The sequence below is a fragment of the Panicum hallii genome, chromosome 9, assembly GCF_002211085.1.
Source record: "Panicum hallii strain FIL2 chromosome 9, PHallii_v3.1, whole genome shotgun sequence".
In the NCBI taxonomy this organism is placed as follows: domain Eukaryota; kingdom Viridiplantae; phylum Streptophyta; class Magnoliopsida; order Poales; family Poaceae; genus Panicum; species Panicum hallii.
Window position 1 is genome coordinate 61,131,176 of NC_038050.1, and position 19,003 is coordinate 61,150,178.

General features: G+C 51.9%; 3 protein-coding genes across 3 annotated transcripts; 2 read left to right on the plus strand and 1 right to left on the minus strand.

Moving 5' to 3' along the window:
- Positions 1–3,655: 3,655 nt before the first annotated feature.
- On the plus strand, positions 3,656–6,075 carry LOC112876496 (probable polyamine transporter At3g13620). Its single transcript, XM_025940619.1, has 2 exons — positions 3,656–4,637; positions 5,234–6,075. Exons 1-2 carry the CDS (start codon positions 3,668–3,670, stop codon positions 5,827–5,829), a joined length of 1,566 nt encoding a protein of 521 aa, XP_025796404.1. The 5' UTR covers positions 3,656–3,667; the 3' UTR covers positions 5,830–6,075.
- Positions 6,076–9,435: 3,360 nt separating this feature from the next.
- On the plus strand, positions 9,436–11,447 carry LOC112875288 (probable polyamine transporter At3g13620). The gene is made up of 2 exons (XM_025939086.1): positions 9,436–10,326; positions 10,606–11,447. The coding sequence occupies exons 1-2, from the start codon at positions 9,462–9,464 to the stop codon at positions 11,178–11,180; spliced, it is 1,440 nt and encodes a 479-aa protein (XP_025794871.1). The 5' UTR covers positions 9,436–9,461; the 3' UTR covers positions 11,181–11,447.
- Positions 11,387–15,739, minus strand: LOC112875290 (glucan endo-1,3-beta-glucosidase 1-like). The gene is made up of 5 exons (XM_025939087.1): positions 15,477–15,739; positions 13,937–14,068; positions 12,292–13,197; positions 12,169–12,196; positions 11,387–12,067 (listed from the first exon to the last, which is right to left on the minus strand). Exons 2-5 carry the CDS (start codon positions 14,001–14,003, stop codon positions 11,662–11,664), a joined length of 1,407 nt encoding a protein of 468 aa, XP_025794872.1. The 5' UTR covers positions 14,004–14,068; positions 15,477–15,739; the 3' UTR covers positions 11,387–11,661.
- Positions 15,740–19,003: the final 3,264 nt, after the last annotated feature.

Below are 19,003 nucleotides of genomic sequence, written 5' to 3' on the forward strand. Positions count from 1 at the left end.
AACTAACCGAGCAGATTTTATAATCCGATCCCACAAACTACCTCTCTCTAAATTTTTACCAGTTGATGCATCAGAGTTTTTAGAAGCTCTACGTGATCAAACAGACATCTTTTGTTCCACAGCTTTTACAATCCTATAAGCTACGGTAGCACAATCCGGTGTACATCCAAACAAGATCTAATAGAAAACACCGCCATCACTGTGATGTCATTGCTACAATGCCAACCTTAGCCTCTCGCTCAACGAAGGGGTAACATCCACATTAGTTTTACCCAGCCCTGTCTTTGCAGCAATCCATGTGCTTCTGCGCTCTATCATCAGTTACCAAATGATTGGTTGGTATGCTTAGATCTACCGCCATCCAAGTCCTTTGCCTTTCTCGTCAACAATATTCGCTCATGCTGCCTGTGAGACGATACGCTGTCAAGATAAAACGCTATTTCACAAGGCTCTTAGTGGATTGGGCCATCAAAGACAAATAACCCCAAACCGCATGAGACAATTGGTTCTACAAAGTGTGAAGCAAAAAATAGAGAAAGTATATGATTAGTAATTTAAGTATTATATTGCATGCAGCATGTGTGTGGCCAGCTAGGTCACTTGCATCTGCCACTCCTCAGCTCCAAGTGGGCACGGCTCACCTGATTGGTGATTTTGCTTTTGTCTTTTATGTAAACACCGCTCGCCCCAGCCCGCCTTGTCGGAATTCCATTTACTATATATTCTGTTGATCCCACTTAATTAACTCACTAGCCAAGCAACGCTACGACTGCATCTGCGTATTAATTAAGTTATGACCCACATTTGGATCTGCATCGTGATCTGATCTGCATCTGCTCGATCATCACAAGCAGGGTGGCTGGGCCTTAAAGGCCATTTGTTTGTTTGCCTTCACAATAGAAGCGTTCGTGCAGATTGCTAAGTTTTTGATGGTTCGGAAATATGTACTCCGTTTAGAACAAGAATAGTTCGAAAAAAAATAATTAGCTTGTCCTTCCAAACGTCATGTATCCAAGTTTCTTAGGGTTATTCTGGACCATACGAATTGAGAAGTGTAAATGCCAACTCGCTTTTTTTAAACCCCTGTACGTATGTCGGCTGCCCCTGACCCACGCACACAAATAATGGATCGGGGAGGTGCAGGCGTCACGGATCGGAGTGTCGGTGAATCGATCAGCTAGCCAACAAGCGAGCTCCGACGGCGAGGGTACGTACGTATCCACAGGCGGCAGCAAGGGCCGGATGATGGTGCTGACGTACATATCCATCACCATGCGTCACGGAATTGAATTGAAGCAGCGAGAGCATGCATGTACGACTGTACGTACATGCGCGCGTACGTCAGTCTTCTCGGGCTGACTTGCTTGGTGCTCTCGGCTGCTTAATGGGACACCTGGCACCGCACCCTGAATATAATATTCTCCCGGTCGCGCCCCATTCAAATGGGCACGCATGGCTCCCACCAAGAACGGGCCAATTTAAAGGGTGTTTTATGGAGAAGTTTATGATATTAAATTTTATATTATATCATCAATTTTATTGATATGGCGAGGAGAGAAGGAGAGAGTTTCATGGAATATGAAAGAAGTTTCGTCACTATAAAATTTATCTGATATATTTATCTTTGATAACTGTGCTATAGAACTGGTATCAGAGTGCCGAATAGGTGCCGAGAGTAGAGTAGCGAGGGGTGATACGATCGACGATGCCGCGACACTCTCTTTCTTTTCGTCGTCTTCTCTGCTGGGCATGCGTTGGCCCCTGGAGCTGTGATCTGGCTACCGATGCCAGCACTAGAAAACTCTGGAGACGACGCATGCAATCAAGCAGCAGCTGCGACACAGTGCGTTCATCGTTCGGGACGACCTCGGTGGATCCCATTTCTTTCCTCTCTCGTCTCGCTCCTTAACATACATATATGCCGAGCACATACGACACATATGTTTGGCTCTCCGCTAGCGGCGTCCCTCGCTCTGCTTCGGTATTAGCGTCGTCCTTGCTGCTGCAGTGATACCGTTGTCTGTGCCAGACTGCCAGGTCATCGATCGAGCTGCTGCTAAGTAAGCTGCTGGTAGGGGATCGGATCGGATCAGAGTCGACCAGCGCGTGCCACTCGCTTGCCGACGACGGCGGCGGCGAACCACCCCCGGCGGCCCGCTCGGCGCTAATGCGCGGGTACACGACAGGGTTGCAGTTTGCCTGCTCACGGGTAGGATCGCTCGGTGCCGGTGACGTACGCGACTCTTGGCCCGGCATACATGCAGCAGTGCATGCATAAACAAACACCGACCATGGAGGCCACCCTCGCGTCACCAGCTAGCTAGTAGCCTCGCGCCGCCGAGCAGAGGAACGGAATGGCAGGACGTGCGTCGTCAGGTGTTCAGATCGCGCAGCTAGGCCTCACTCACAAATTACATGCTTGGGGCTGGACAGCTACTGGCGCCTCCTCGACCGACCCACACCTAGCAAGGCGGGACGGCCTTCCTATAATAACGGATCACAGCTCCCTAAAGCAATGGTAATGGCGGATCCGATCGATCGCTCATCCTATGATCTCGTATGTACCTGCGCAGTCGAGGTACGCAATTCATCGATAACAAGTGAAAAAAATGTATACAGCCAGCTTCATCACTATGTCTCCTCAAAATAAAAAAAAAGCTTCATCGCTATGTGCTCATACATTCGAAATAATTATACAACATGCTACCTCCATTCCATTCGTAATATACAATGTTTATGACAAGCTAACTAGTTTAGAAAATAAACTAATTTATTTGTTCTAAACATCGTATTTTTAAGATGGACGGAGTACAAGACATTTGACCCTGGAGGGGCCAGTGAACCCGAGTGGGTCCTTGAGCCAGGCCCCAAGCCAGCGATCCAGGTTCGAGCCCCGGCACCGGCACTAGGAGGCCCCTCTGGCCTTCCCTCATAAGAAAAAACAAGACATGCGATTCAAGATTGTTGTGCTGGTCCATCATCAATACATACTCGGGCTCATATATGAGGCTAGAATCTTAAAAAGTCACAAATATTACAACTTCAAAGATAAATCTAAGATCCACCAAACTAATTGAAATGCATACATTTGCTCTTTGTTTGATTGTATATCGTAAAGATTATATATGTATCTAGAAAATTTAAAATAATATGTAATTTGGAACGGAGAGAGTACATCTCAATTCTACGCGAAAAAAGCACACACCCGCCTAAAACCCTGTTTGGTCAGGTTGCGCGCATGTATACACTTGAAAGGCAAATGTTGTGTAGATCATATTGAGCGCATATGTATGAGATATCGATCGTACGTGCTACGTATTTTTTGGTGGCTGGGCCGGTAAAATTAGGAGTGCATCTAACCAGGTTTAAATCTTGGAGCCCGGTAGAACATCTTTTCATATGCTAGGTTTAAATTAGGACTGCACCGAACTTTCAGGCGTGGTATATTTTGAGCCTCGTCGCAGTCGTATGGTAGGAAAAAACACAACACTCGCTAGCTCACATCTTATTCCTGAAAAGTCAACAGTGACGCACAGTGATGCGGGATGGAACAGTGCTTGTCATCAACGGCAACAGATGCACAGTAATATTAATTCTATGTTAACCAGTAGCACGATTGCATTAGGCCTTTACCTCGAGTTATATGTATACAAGTATGGCCACATAAATGGACGGCACTCTTGCTCCACTCTCCAAGAGTGCTCACACCATGGACCAAGAGATCCAACTAACGAAGCAGCCGTCGCAACGCCAACAGAAACAAGAACTGCCGCCAGAAGATGGCACCGCCGCGCAAGATCACACATCGCAAGACCAGCAGCAACAACGGGAGCAAGCCGGTGGTGATGCCGGCCGCCACCACCGGAGCAAGCTCACCGTCCTCCCGCTCGTCTTCCTCATCTACTTCGAGGTGGCCGGCGGTCCGTACGGCTCCGAGCGGGCGGTCCGCGCGGCTGGGCCGCTCTTCACGCTCCTCGGCTTCCTCGTCTTCCCCTTCTTGTGGGGCGTCCCGGAGTCGCTCGTCACCGCCGAGCTCTCCGCCGCGCTCCCGGGCAACGGCGGCTTCGTCCGGTGGGCCGACCGCGCCTTCGGCCCGCTGGCCGGCTCGCTGCTCGGCACGTGGAAGTACCTCAGCTGCGTCATCAACATCGCGGCGTACCCGGCGCTCGTCGCCGACTACCTCGGCCAGGTCATCCCCGCCGTGGCCGGTCCGGGCAGGGCGCGCACGGGCACGGTGGTCGGCATGACGGTGCTCCTGTCCTTCGTGAACTACACCGGCCTGAGCATCGTCGGGTGGGGCGCGGTGGCGCTGGGGTTCGTGTCCCTGGCGCCGTTCGTGCTGATGACGGGGATCGCGATGCCCAAGATGCGGCCGCGGCGGTGGGCGGCGCAGGTGAAGGGGAGGAACAAGGACTGGCGCCTCTTCTTCAACACGCTGTTCTGGAACCTCAACTACTGGGACAGCGCCAGCACGATGGCCGGCGAGGTGGAGCGGCCGGAGCGGACGTTCCCGCGGGCGCTGGCGGTGGCCGTGGTGCTGATCGCCGCCAGCTACCTGCTGCCGCTCATGGCGGCGACCGGCGCCACTGACTCGCCGCCGGAGGCGTGGGAGAACGGCTACCTAGCCGATGCTGCCGGTACGTACAAATTGCCTTTACGGCCAATCAAGAACCTCCAAACTGCCTTGTATGGTCGTTAGAGACAAAAACCGATTCCTTGTGTCTACCAGTATGTTGTCGCTGATGGTCTTATGATTATGGACTGACACAGTTCCTTGGTTCTAGCGATCTTCATCTTCTTCCGATAAAAAGTGACGGTTCAAACAAGGTTAATTAAAGACAATATTTAAAATTTACTAATCACTTATAGGTAAATTTAGTACTCCCTTGTTGGGTCATTAAAGAATAATGTTTTAGAGAAACATAAATACACAATAAGGACAGGGGCAAAGCAAGGAAAATGGGTCACTGGGTCGACAAACTCAGACACAGTAGCATAATGTAGCAGGAAGGTCATGTTGGTTTTATATTGCGTCAGAGGTGGTGCATGCGGTCGAGTGAGTGATCTGTGTTGCGAAATCATCCTCAAGACGTGGACAGCAAGGAGAATATTCAACTGTAAAAGAGCGGACCCACAAGCAAGAGATGTGTCCCATGATTCGAGCTTACCTGCTTCTGCTTGGGAGCATTTTTAGATTTTTATAACCAAGAAGTGCTGACTGCTGTTGTTTCAGGCATCATCGGAGGGGCATGGCTCAAGTACTGGATCGAGGCCGGCGCGGTGCTGTCGTCGATCGGCATGTTCGAGGCCCAGCTGAGCAGCGGCGCGTACCAGCTGCTGGGCATGGCGGACCTGGGCCTGCTCCCGGCCGTCCTGGCGCGGCGCGCCACCCGGTTCCGCACCCCGTGGGTGGCCATCGCCGCCTCCGCGGCCGTGACGCTGGCCGTCTCCTTCCTCAGCTTCGACGACGTCGTGGCCTCCGCCAACTTCCTCTACAGCCTGGGCACGCTGCTGGAGTTCGCCGCGTTCCTGTGGCTCCGAGCCCGGCGGCCCGACCTGAAGCGGCCCTACCGCGTGCCGCTCCCGCTGCCCGCGCTGGCGGCGATGTGCGCCGTGCCGTCGGCGTTCCTGGCGTACGTGTGCGTGGTGGCCGGGTGGAGGGTGTTCGCGCTCGCCGGCGCGCTCACGGCGCTGGGCGTCGGCCTGCACGGCGCGATGAAGCTGTGCAGGTCCAGGGAGTGGCTCAGGTTCAACACCGCCGTGGTTGCAGTTGCCGCCGAGGAAGATCACCGAGGGTGCGTGTCTGCTGGTGCTGGAGATCGAGTGTGAACGAACTGTGACAGTGTGACACCCCCGGGGGGCATGCATGCGTCGTTCATTTCCAGCGGTTCTTCTCGTGGTGTGGTACGAGTTGTTCTGCTGTAGATTTGTTGTAAGTTGTATGATAAAAATGTGGCGCAGACACATGCATTGCGCATGTTGTAGTTATATTTCAGCACCCACATTTCCGTGCAAAGTACGCTAGTTCAGCTCTAAGCCTATATCTATACCTATACCTATTTCTAAAGCATTCCATCGGTCCGCCTTTAGTAGGTGGACTGTAGTCCATCCTATATGCGAGTCGGACCAGCCCTCTATCTACAACTCAATCACGTAAATTTCTATAAATTAACGCACGTGCAACTATACGTATTCAATACTTATATCAACTTTGCCCGTAGCAACGCATGAACATATTTGGAAGCTCGGGAGTTCTCGGGCACAGTCCATCGGTTTGGGCTTCATGTGCTCTTTAGGCTCGGCTCTGAGCCCAGTTTCCGCTGGGCCGCTAAGAACGAGCAAGTGCTCGGTCCATTTTTTCTTCTCCCACCTATGTTGATGGGCTTTTATTTGTTTTGGTTTCAATTGTCGTCCTTCTCCAGTACAGCCCGACCAAAAGTTGCATACACCTGGGTGTTCGTAGGCGGCCTTCTCGTCAGGAGGTTGGCCCATCATCTGGCCCATGTCTGTACCCAAGCCATTATGGTGGACTGTGCGTGTCTGCGTCTGTTCATTCATCCTGCTAGGGTGTTTGCGGAGTGGGCTTGCTATCATGTGAACCGCCGCCGGCGATTCTTGTTGCTGCATCGTCAACCTCGCCATGTCCCACTATCTCGCGGAGCCACGCACGCAGCCGTTAGATCCATGGGGACCAGATGAGCCGAGGCGAGTGTGGCCGCTCTTCCGTGGGGACAAGCATCTCCGGCAGCGTGGCGGCGCTGCCGGAGGGTTGGATGACGCCTGGGATCCCGACTCCCGAGCACACGGCCTGCTCAAGCTAGGGAACACAGTTTGGTGCAGGCTGCACCAAGGTCCAAGGTAAAGTTTCCATGGCACGATGGTGCAGCTCCTATCTGCTTGTGGTTGCAGTGCCGGAGGTGATCAGGTGATATACACCCGTTTCGTTAGATACGTGTGGGTGCGGCGGCGATGTTGTTGCTGTGTTTTGTTGCTCTTTAGCATTTTTCAGGTTGTTTCAGGTTTGGTTTTCAGTTGATTTTTGTTAAAATCGGCTGAATTTGGTTCGTTATTCATCTCTATATACCTATTTCTAATGCGCGTAATGTTTCCATCTAAATTTGATACGTGAACCTTAGTCCATTCCATATGCGAATCGGATCAGCTCTCCGTCCACGGTTCGATCGCGTAGACCTCCACAAATTAACGCATAAGTAACTTATACATATCCGACACTTATATTAATTTTGACTGTAACAACGCACGGTATATTTGCCTATAGAATACGAGCTGAATTTTGGAAGACTACTTGGAAAAAAAATATAAGGACCTCATCCAGTAAAGGTTTGCAAACCGTCACCAAAGACCTTACCCCAAAAATTAAGAATATCAACTAATGTATATGTGGGCTACGTGTCGACGCAGGCTAAACAAACATAAAAAAAAAAATCTGCAAGAACAATGCCACCTTACTAGCGAGTCAGGAATATTATATAAAGATGATGCGATTGAACCTTATCGCCACGTCGCTCTCTACGGTTGCTAGGCTGTAGCTGTCTGATAAAGTTGCTAAAGTTCAATTCTTTGAATGTCTTATGGATTTCTCTTTGTTTTATTCATTTAATTATTCAGGCAAGTGGTACAATCTTGGTTCGTCTTGTCTGTCGCATTGGCTAGCTCTCTCTTTTCTTTATGATGAAACGATGTCCGATGTGTCTTGTGGCAAAATAAAATACTCTCCAGTCATATTCAAATAACGTTTCAGACAGCAAAGTATATCTTGCATGCATGCATGCAGTAAAACTGACCGGAGGAACAGCTAACTGCAAAACCGACAAGATACCCTTTATTTGTGCCAAAATTAGAAGGTGTATGCAATATGTAACCGGAACCACAAGAAATTGTGTGTGCATTTCTTGCCCATGGCCATCATGAACACCAGAATCAGGCAAAGATGGCAGACTACAGGAGAAGTGGTGTGATACATATTGGCAGTTGGCACATAGTTTTATTTGTGCACAATTGATTCGAGACATATAGGTGCAGACGGTGTCTAATAACAGTATGATTGTCTGATGGCGAGGTGGATATATGGAGAGATGGGTGCACTTCGCCGATCGTAACCTCACGAGTTGGCAACTTGTGGAGGAGATCAGTAGTGTTTCTTTTCGGTATACAATCAGGGAAGTTCCCGTACCATTACAATAACCGCTTCCATGACCACTAGCATCCCTGTCCATGGAGCCTACTTGAGAGCTCAGATAAAAAAACATGAGCACTCGTGATAATTCGAGAGTTTGAATCCGCGTAGACATATTTTACCATAATAAATACTGAATATAGCCGTCCGAATAGTGTGGCATTTGCTTCCGTATCTTTCATCGCTGGACATAAATCACCATTTTAATCACTATATTCCCTAGTATTTTAATATTAACACCGCATGAATTGGAGTGGCAAGTCTGTCATGTTTATTTTTGGCTCTTACTGTTCAACGGAGCCGGAGAGAATACCCCAACCTGAGATTTGCATTCATCGGCCCACGCCGGCCGGGTGATCAAAGAATTTTACAGTGTTAATAACTAAAGATCACATTGCCGAAGCAAAGATAGAGCACCGTGATGCCCTGGCCCCGTGTCGCGTCTTGGCACTCTGCATCACCGTAGTCAATAGCCAAGCGTCACTTTTACGTTTACATGCCTGCAGGATCCGGCTCAGGCTCATACTCCTTCTTGTCTGAAAACCACAAATCTGCCATGTTGATGGATGTTTTTTTCTTTTGAAAACTAGGCAGGAGCACTGCCGATGCATTTAAGAAGGAAGCAAGAGTTAAAAGTTAATACAAGCTGTTGTGATTACATGAAACAAATAATACTCTCCTCGACTCGTTAAGACAAAGCTAAGGCACCACCGAACTGCCACAAGATACCCTTCTAAGACTAACTTCTTCTTTGATCAATTGAAAAACTTGTGAAGGCTGCAACATCTTTTGATCAAACACCCTTCGGTTCCTTTCTTTTCAAATATTTCATGCAGTATAGAGCTGAATCGCAGCAACTGAACGTTTCTGAACTTGTCGTAGCATCTCCAAACTTCTCTTCCACCAATCCTCGAGCCCTTCTTCTTGATCAGCAGGTACATGGATTATGCCCGACGTCCAATTGCTTACCAGAAGCCAGACCTGTTTAGCGTAGCTGCAATGCAATCAGAGATGAGCACCTGTTTCCATCCAGGTTATTACTGAAATAACAGATTAAAGAGGAGCAAACGTTATGGATGTGACTGGTAGAAACTGTTAGGGCTGTGTCTGATCAAAGAGTGTAGTGCACGGAATTTTTAAAGCTGTCGACGTCTGTTGGTTACTATTCCCCTTTTATTTTTATTTTTCTATTTATATACTCATGAGGCAGCGCCCACATAATGGTATCCACTCTCTAGACCGTATAGCTTAGATAAATCTCACCATGAACCAAGAGAACCAAACAATCGAGCCGCTACTGCAACATCAACAGCAAGAAAAAGAAGAAGATGGCACGACGGCCATGCAAGGCGGCGGCGGTCACCACCGCGGGAGTAAGCTCACGCTCCTCCCGCTCGTCTTCCTCATCTACTTCGAGGTCGCCGGCGGGCCGTACGGGGCCGAGCGCGCGGTCAAGGCGGCGGGCCCGCTCTTCACGCTCCTGGGCTTCCTCGTCTTCCCCTTCGCGTGGGGCGTCCCGGAGTCGCTCGTCACCGCCGAGCTCGCCGCCGCGCTCCCGGGGAACGGCGGCTTCGTCCTGTGGGCCGACCGCGCCTTCGGCCCGCTGGCCGGCTTGCTGCTGGGGACGTGGAAGTACTTCAGCTGCGTCGTGAACATCGCCGCGTACCCGGCGCTCGTCGCTGACTACCTCGGCCAGGTCGTCCCCGGCAGCGGGGCGCGCACGGGCACGGTGGTCGGCATGACGGTGCTGCTGTCCTTGGTGAACTGCACGGGGCTCAGTATTGTCGGGTGGGGCGCCGTGGCGCTGGGCTTCGTGTCCCTGGCGCCGTTCGTGCTCATGACCGGGATGGCGGTGCCCAAGGTGCGCCCGCGGCGGTGGGCGGTGCAGGCGAAGGGAACGAAGGACTGGCGGCTATTCCTGAACACGCTGTTCTGGAACCTCAACTACTGGGACAGCGCGAGCACGATGGCCGGGGAGGTGGAGCGGCCGGAGCGGACGTTCCCGCGGGCGCTGGCCGTGGCGGTGGTCCTGATCGCCGCCAGCTACCTGCTGCCGCTCATGGCGGCGACCGGCGCCACGGACGCGCCGCCGGAGGCCTGGGCGAACGGCTACCTGGCCGATGCCGCAGGTACGGATTACCTTCAGCAGTAGTCACCTTGTAGCGATCTTGCGAATGGCCTGGCCAAATAGTTTGATTGACACATTTCCAGAGACCAAACTTCCCTGCAAACATCCCCATTCGCCAAAATAAAGTAGTAAAGGGAGTTGGGTACCCATCCCCACGAAAAGCTTCTTTAACACAGCACCTCAACCATAACCAGAATTAGCCATGATGTAATTTGTCCTGCTAAAGTAGAGAAGTGTAGTACACACTACACGAGGAAAACTGATGTCTGTGCTGTTTCAGGCATAATCGGAGGGGCATGGCTCAAGTACTGGATCGAGGCCGGCGCGGTGCTGTCGTCGGTCGGCATGTTCGAGGCCCAGCTGAGCAGCGGCGCGTACCAGCTGCTGGGCATGGCGGACCTGGGCCTCCTCCCGTCCGCCTTCGCCCGCCGCGCCACCCACTTCCGCACCCCGTGGGTCGCCATCGCCGCCTCCGCCGCGGTCACCCTCGGCGTCTCCCTCCTGGCGTTCGACGACGTCGTGGCCTCCGCCAACTTCCTCTACAGCCTGGGCACGCTGCTGGAGTTCGGCGCCTTCCTCTGGCTCCGCGCGCGCCTGCCCGGCCTCAAGCGGCCCTACAGCGTGCCGCTCCCGCTCCCCGCGCTGGCGGCCATGTGCGCCGTGCCGTCCGCGTTCCTGGTGTACGTGTGCGCGGTGGCCGGGTGGAGGGTGTTCGCGCTCGCCGGCGCCCTCACCGCGCTCGGCGTCGGCTTGCACGGCGCCATGAGGCTGTCCAGGTCCAAGAAGTGGCTCAGGTTCAACACCGCCGCCGCCGAAGATCACCATGGAAATCATGCGGCTGGATACAGGGTTTGAAATTTTTGTGCTGCCACGCGCAGAATAGAGCGGAAAGAGTTAGCTGCTCCAGCTTTGAAGCAAGCAATCTAGGTTTGAATCCCGTCGAATGCGCTTTCGCTAAAGCGGAGGACGGTCCGGCCGGGGGCAACCCGTACCTAGCCTCCAATGATGCAGGAGGCTACTTTAGCTTTTGGCCTTTTAGAATAAAATGGAAAGACGGGATATGTAAAAATTCATTGTATTAATGTGTCGCATAAAACAAAATTATTGTGCCAAGGACTCAAACATCATGACTGTCACAACTCTCATCGCATACTGACATATACACGACGCCTAAATACACAGGTCCGGCCTGACCTGACACTGACATCAACATGACCAACAACACCCGGATGATGAAGATTGAAGAACATAAGACGCGACTAAATCCCTGCATAATCACTACCGGTGATACGTCTCTCTAGTGTCTAGAGCTAATCCAGATATCTGCATCGATAATTCACATCGCATCCATGGACACGAGAAGAACGGCGACGGCGAGCAGAGCAGTCAAGCCGGCGCCGCCGGACATGGCGCCACGGCACCCGCCGTAAGGGTTGAGCGTGCCGCTCGGTCCGAACGACCCGCTGCCGTTGAAGGAGCCCGGCGGGCCGAACCCCGACGGCGGGGTGCCGAAGCCGCCGGCCGGGGGCCCGAAGCCGCCGCCAGCAGGCGGGGCGAAGCCGGAGGGAGGGGTCGTCCCGACCGCCGGGGGGCTGAAGTCGGACGACGGGGGGCTGGAGCCGACCGGGGGTGTGAATCCCGTCGGAGGGGAGAAGCTGGTCGGCGGGCTCGTGCCCACCGGCGTCGGCGGGCTCGTGCCCACCGGCGTCGGCGTGCTCGAGTTGGAGCCTCCCGCCGTGGAGCTGCAGCGCGTGCCAAGAAAACAAAGCCATGTCAGATTGTGTTCCAAGCGTACGTTGGCAGAACAGAATTGCTGAGAATCAGAGATTCAAAAGGTGCTCGCCTTCCCGCGAAAACGCAAGATCCTGAGCCTGAAATGAACAACCACAAGAAATCATTAATCGTGTCATGAACGATGCTTGATCTCTGTCTGTATAAAAAAATTGCTTATGAGTTGCTAAATTACTGGGATCGTTGTTGGTGGTGGTGGCGGTGCCGTTAAACGAGCAGGTGGCGCCGGTGCTGGACATCTTCTGGTAGTAGTCGTTGTAGGCGTAGGAGGCGAGCGCCGGCAGGTTGTTCTGCTGGTAGCAGGGCCCGCCGGGCTGGATGGCGGAGCAGTCGGCGTGGCCCGGCCCGCACGCCCAGTTGAGCCCCGCCTGCAGCGCCGCCGGGTCCGCGTTCTGCAGCGCCACGCAGAACGTCCCCGTCGCCAGCGACCGCCGGTTGCCCCGTTCACTCGACTGGCCACCCAGGTAGCCGTAGTAGTAGTACGCCGCTACTTCGCCGCCGCCAGCTCCGAGGTCCGCGGCGATCACGGGGACGCCCGGGACGCCCAGCGCGCGCATCGCTCCGTACGCGGCGTCGGCCTTGGCGTCGCTGGCCTCCGACTGGCGGGACTTGAGGAGCAGCGGCGAGCTGGCCGAATTCAGGAACCGCAGGACGTGGCCCGCGACGCCTGACCACGCCGGGGCGGTCAGCGCCTCCGCGGACACCGCGCTCGACACCTTGACCCGGCCGTCGAGCCCCGCGGCGGCGAGGGCCGAGCGGAGGTTGAGCATCGCCGGGACCAGGAAGTAGGCGTTCCCGGGGGAGTTCGTCAGCACGTCGTCGCCCGCCAGCACGTGCGTGATCCTCGCCGCCGGGAGGAAGCGCGCGACGTAGGTGATGACCCAGAGGTCGGCTTCCTCCTGGAACTCGGCGATGTGCTCCAGCTGCTCGTTGGGGATGGTTAGCATGACCTCTGCGTCGCTGCCCGCTAGGGATCGCAGCAGCTCGGGGTCTGCTCTGCACACGCGAGCATGCTTAGTCTGCTTAGACTGAACGATCTTGGCGAACTCTGACGGAGAATTTTCTGAGGGGATCATTATGCCTGTAGATTTTGAAAGAAAATGAGAAAAGTTTGTAGTAAATCTGGCTTTAGAGTTGGTTCCTACAGACTCAGGTGGGTAAGAATTTTTGTTGACGAATATTTACAGTAGCAGACAGTTAAGATTTAAGTGGCTGCATGAAAAAAAGGGCACATGAACTTCATACAGTATGCGCAATAGAGCCGAGCAAACTATAATTTAGCCTTCAGAGTGTTCAGTATTTTTTTGTTTGGAAAAACCAGAGTTCAGTATTTCAGTTGAGAGTTTAAGAACAGATTACTGGTTGCACGTGTCAACAATGTTCAAAATCCCCGGCTAAACCTCTTAGCTGTTGAAAAGGAGAGTATTCGTATCATTCAATTTCTTTAGCATGAGGAGAAAGTCTGATAAACTTGGGTACGGCACATGTGCCGGGCACCCTTTTGTTGACTCAAGATAAGGCATGAAAAGGGTGTAAAAGCACAAGCATATCCTAGCCTTCGTAGTAGTAGCAGCTTATGAAAAAGGCCCCTGCTTGCAATCCTCTACATTTGTAGCGTGCAATACATGCCCATGCAATTTTCCTCTTCTTTTTTCTGGTGAAGTAAAGAATCTTAGCGGCAGGAAAGAAAGCCCCTTTTTAGGGGACGACACTCGACAGAAGAAAAAGAAAAGCGAATAGGCGAGGAAGGAACCCGGTGCCACCAAGAATTACGAAAAAGCCGTGAAAACCTGCACGGGATGACAGCAGCACGTACGTACCTGACGCGTCGCAGAGAAGGAAGGCGAGCAAGAAGACGGCGCATCCCTGCCATCGTTTCTGCAGCATCCTCGGACGACAAGGCCTGCAAGTGTGGTGGCTTTCTGCTGGCGCGGTAGCGCCTCCTCGTCGAACTGAAATTTTCACATGACCATTTCAGAATTCCATGCGGAGACAATACTGACGTGGTAAGAGGTTTAGCAAGAAAAAATAATGTGGTAGTTTCTTGAAGAAAGTCTTAAGAATTTTTCATACAGTGGTTGTCAACAAAGTCGGAGAGACAACTAGTACTGTTAAAGACCAGCTAGTGACACGTACTACCAATGAAACTGGGACGTCAAGATCATAGCCAGGTTGGTCGGGGAATGGAGATGCTTCGAGGCAGAGGAGCAGTGGTGGTTGCTCCCTTCGTTCTGGTGCGACGTCACAGGCAAAGGAGGAGAAAATAATTGAGATGAGGCGAAGCCGGACCGGAACTCGCTGGCCACAATGCATACTCCTGCAGGTGTCAGCGTCTGGCCACGAACCTCACCCCCAAGTGTCAGCAGGTTGTGGGAGCAGCGAGTATGCTGACACTACCGCTTGGCTATGGCCTCCGTTTATCCAGATGCTTGGTGAACTAACGACCTAATCTGAAGTACCCCGTAGCACTTTAAGTGGCTATACATACCTACGGAAGAGGAGAAGGTTCAGGATGCGATTACTGATTATCTTGATCAGGGGTCGAACAAAGACTTAGGACATGAACTAAAATGATAACTAATTTACGACGGGAAATGAACTAAAATGGTATTGTCACCATTCTGAAAAATAACAATTAGATGTCCACTTGCATCCTAAAAGAAAATAAGCTGACGAATTCAGTCGATCAAGCGGTCGTATCACTTTTCCTCTGACCTTTGCGGTTTGCCGTTTTGGACATCAGTACGGTATGGTCTCAAGTACACGCTCCTGATCAGTAACTACCTTCTGGTCGAGTGGGGAAAGGGAGGTGGAGGAGACGAAACCAAAGCTAAAAAAGGATTCAGGTGCTGCCCAACGAGAAGGAAGAGGTAGGAAGTGAAATTGAATAGAATCTATGCTATAGTAAGTGGGTACGACGAGAACAAAAGCAACACATACGAGACTAGAGCACGATATTGGCAGACAAACGACGAAGTGGCAGCAGAAGCTCTGCAAGTGAACTTAAAACGGAGGAGGAGGGAGATATCCTGATCCTGACCGGAGGTGCTAGGTGCTAAGTGCAGCGGCTACCGGATAACTAGCATGGGGAGAGAGTGAAATGCCCTCGCCATCGACCAGGAAGAGCAGCGGCATGGAAGAAGAGGCAGTATAGGCCCGGGGGGGGGGGGGGGGGGGGGGGGGGGGGGGGGGGGGGGGGGGGGGGGGGCGGGATTGGGGCGAATTGCATGGACGGAGCCGCCGTCACCAGCAAGCTACTAGCACAGATGAATCGGATGGTGTCGAAACAACAGACAGGAAAAGAGAAGCCTGCTAAGAACATTAACGAATGAACCCGGAGAGGTGGCCGATCGAACGCACCTCGAGGTGAACGAAGCTCGACGGCCTCCGATCGGGGATCGCGGGCCGAGCTCTCCTTTGCGTCTCCCTGACGAAAACGAACCCCCCGCCTCGATCGGAATGCCCGGCGAAGGAAGCCTTTCCTGATGGTCTCTCTTCTCCCTGTGTCTGTTTTGGAGCCGACGCGAGCGAGCGGAGCACGCAGGCCCCAGCACCAGCAGAGGAGGCCGTGCGTGTCCAGGGGACGGAGGGGAGGGGAGGTCAGAGGCGTAACCAAGCTGGCCGGCCGGCCGGCCGGTTTTATACGGACACCGCCCAAGCGCACGAGCAGGGGCGCGCGATTAGGACGCTAATGACGTGCGCTAAGCGACGCCGCAGCGCCGAGTGACACGGCGGTTTAAAGATATGCGAGGTAGAGAGAGAGAGAGAGCGATGCACGGGTTGCGCAGTGCCTCTGCGTACACACGGACGCACGCCCAAGGGTTACGGTTGGGAGAGCGAGAGCCGAGAGAAACGAATCGGTTCTTTGCTTTCTCCTGCGATGTGTCTCGCTTCCTGCGGTGCCGGCTGCCGGTGTTCGTGCCAGCCCATCAGGTGTGTAACGGGTAACTACGGCCGCGACACGGCGGCGGCCGGATGAACAGCGACACGAGACTTGGCACCAGCTGCCGCCGGGGCGGAGGCGCCCAGAATACCCAGACATCCTTTTCCCTGACGAGCTGCAAAACTATCCTCATACGGAGTAAGCAGTAATACGTGAAGTAAAAAATGCTTGATCCATTTCAGTCGTTAACCCTGAAGTGGGGAGCAGGGGATGACGGAGTACCGACGACAGCTCAAGCGGGGTCTCGAGGCACAAATTAGTAGGCAAGATAGTTGGTGCAACTCCGAGCTGAAAGTACACCGGGGAATGAGAAAGAACTGCTCCCATCCCCATGCGGTCAAACCAACAACAGCCGGCCGGCCACCGCACCGGCCGGGCGACTACTAGGCTGTTAGGCATCCATCGCCGGCGGCCGTTCCGACCAAGCTGGTGACCCGACACATCCGCTCGTGGCACCAGCTCCCATTCTTCCTACCAAACGTGATCCGTCTCCGCATCCTCACCACCACCCCCATCTCCCTTTCCATGCTTCTTTACTTCTTTCCCTCTCGGCCTCATCAGTTATCGCCCTTCCGCTCTGCTTTTGCGCTCCAATCCCATCCAAAGCACAACCATGGCCAAGGCCAATCCGAGCTCGCTCTTCTCGCAATCAGCTGACGCGGCGACGCTAACCGCGGATGCTAATTGCCCCCGCGCGCTAGCTTTTATGCTCGCAAGTGGGTTGCTTTCCGCTAACTTCTGCAGCCTAGCTATAGTTGCGCGAGAAAGAATGCGAGTTTTTCCTGCCTGCCTTTCGGACAGATAAGCCTCAGCCTCAGGTCGGCCGCAGACGCGAGTGCTTTGCTGCGTCCTGGCTTTGGATTGCTGACGGGAGTCTCACATGCGCAGATACACTCAATCTGTCGGCCGTTACTTATGATCTCCCGCTTTTTTTTTCGTTGCCACCACTCAAAGATTAGGCCTAATTTCAACTAGCATGGATTCAAACAGCACGAGCTAATACGTAGCTAAAACCTTCTAGCAAACTGAATCTTAATTCAAATAGTCAGCTAATGGATCAGCTAGGTGGATGAATTCAAAGTTATATTAGCAAGCATAATATCTACTTTTACATGTGTCCTAAGCTAAAAGTTTCTAATTTTAACTGCAACTAATAAAAAAATCTTAAAATTAACCACGTAAATGTTTCCATCTTGAAACCAATTATCAAGACGTTTCAAATTAATTATTTGTAAAGATACTGTTGGAATTTATGGACTTAGCCCATTTTATTCATTTACAATCAAAGAATTAAAAGTCCACTAATAAATATTGGGAGTTACGTGTTTAATCCCGCATGGGTATTTGAGGCTCGTGGTCGTGGTCGTGGACGTGCTGCGAGGAGTGGAGAATCTTTTACATTGAATGAGATTAATGGCCGTTTGATGCTGGCTATTAATAACAATAACTGGCCTATGAATAGCTGATTCATTGAGTTAATAGCCATTATGCCTATTCATGGTGTTGCGGTGCATTCTCTCCCCCCTTAGCCACACGTCTATATAAGAGGACCAACCCTTCTCCTTCAAAAGTGTGTGAAACACAGACTCATTTCCTTTTTCCCTTCGGCTACTTCTTTGCATTCCCATCGCTGGCACTACGCGTAAAGTACTAGCGAGAGCAGGCCTCCAGAACCTCTGCACCCTGCAGATCTTGCACGGGATAGCGCGCAATCAAGTTTTTAAGAGCGTTTTCATGCGACTGCTCGCTTGCTTCTGGTCAACTACTTCTCCCTCAAGTCGTACGACTACTTTTCTGAAGCTGTGCGACTACTTCCGCAACAAGTACAACTACTCGGTGCCTCAATCGACTACTTCCTGAAGCGCGTACGACTACTTCCTGGTGATCGTAGCTGTTTTCCCCAAGTAAACATCAAGATCATCCCGACTACTTCCTGAAAGTTATTTGCACTACATCAACTTAGTTCGACTATATCAAATAGCCCAGATCGACACCTTAGGAACAGCGCAACTGGCTGGTGCCTCCGGCACTAGTCCCGCCTCTGGTGCTTCCTAAACCTGCTATGGGTTGTCTTTTTGTTCGTGTTATTTAGTGAAATTAACATGAACACAAGCACATGTCTTTTTATCACAAGATCACTAACTTACCTAATGGAATTGATCATATTACTTGGAGCTAAAATTTGCCTAACTATCTAACAGATACTACTAGTCAAAGATAAAAATATTGATTCTGAATAAATGCGTACCTATATTATGGGATAAAGGAAGTATATACACATCTACTTTGTTGTTACAAAATATAAATGTATGCGTTTGAACTGTATATTGAATAGAAATAATATCATTTTTGCGAGATAAATATAAATAATATCATAATGAGCTTTTTTTTGCTACAAATAATTAAATACGTCTACAAACACTCGTCCATACGAAAACACACGCATATCCCAAGGGATCTCAAATTAAGCCCGCTCAGCTTGTGAGGGGAAAGGAGGCTACCTAGCTAGCATCACACACTGAGTATATTTTTTATTGAAAAAGGACAACGAACATAATCGATCAACCTACGTATCTTATGTTAAGCAGATGATCCCGATCCTAGTAGCACTTCTACGTGGAACCCATCAAGTCGCAGTCAGGCGCATGAACACGTAAGAACATTATCGTGGCAAACCAAAAGGCATGCAGCGAGAGAGGCCGTGGCCGGTATCTGCATCGCATCACGCATGTTCGGAGAGCCTTTGGGCTTTGGGGATCGAGATGCTTGCGATCAAAGGAAACTTTGCGCCGCCGAGATCAGGACGAGGGAAATAAACTTTGCCTGCTCCCATGCTCGCGCACATGTGCTTGGTACTCCATCCGTGTCCAACGCACCTGGGCACCGCCGATTGCTGCTTGACCACCATGGCCGGTGAGCGCGGTGACAAATGGCAGCTTGGTAT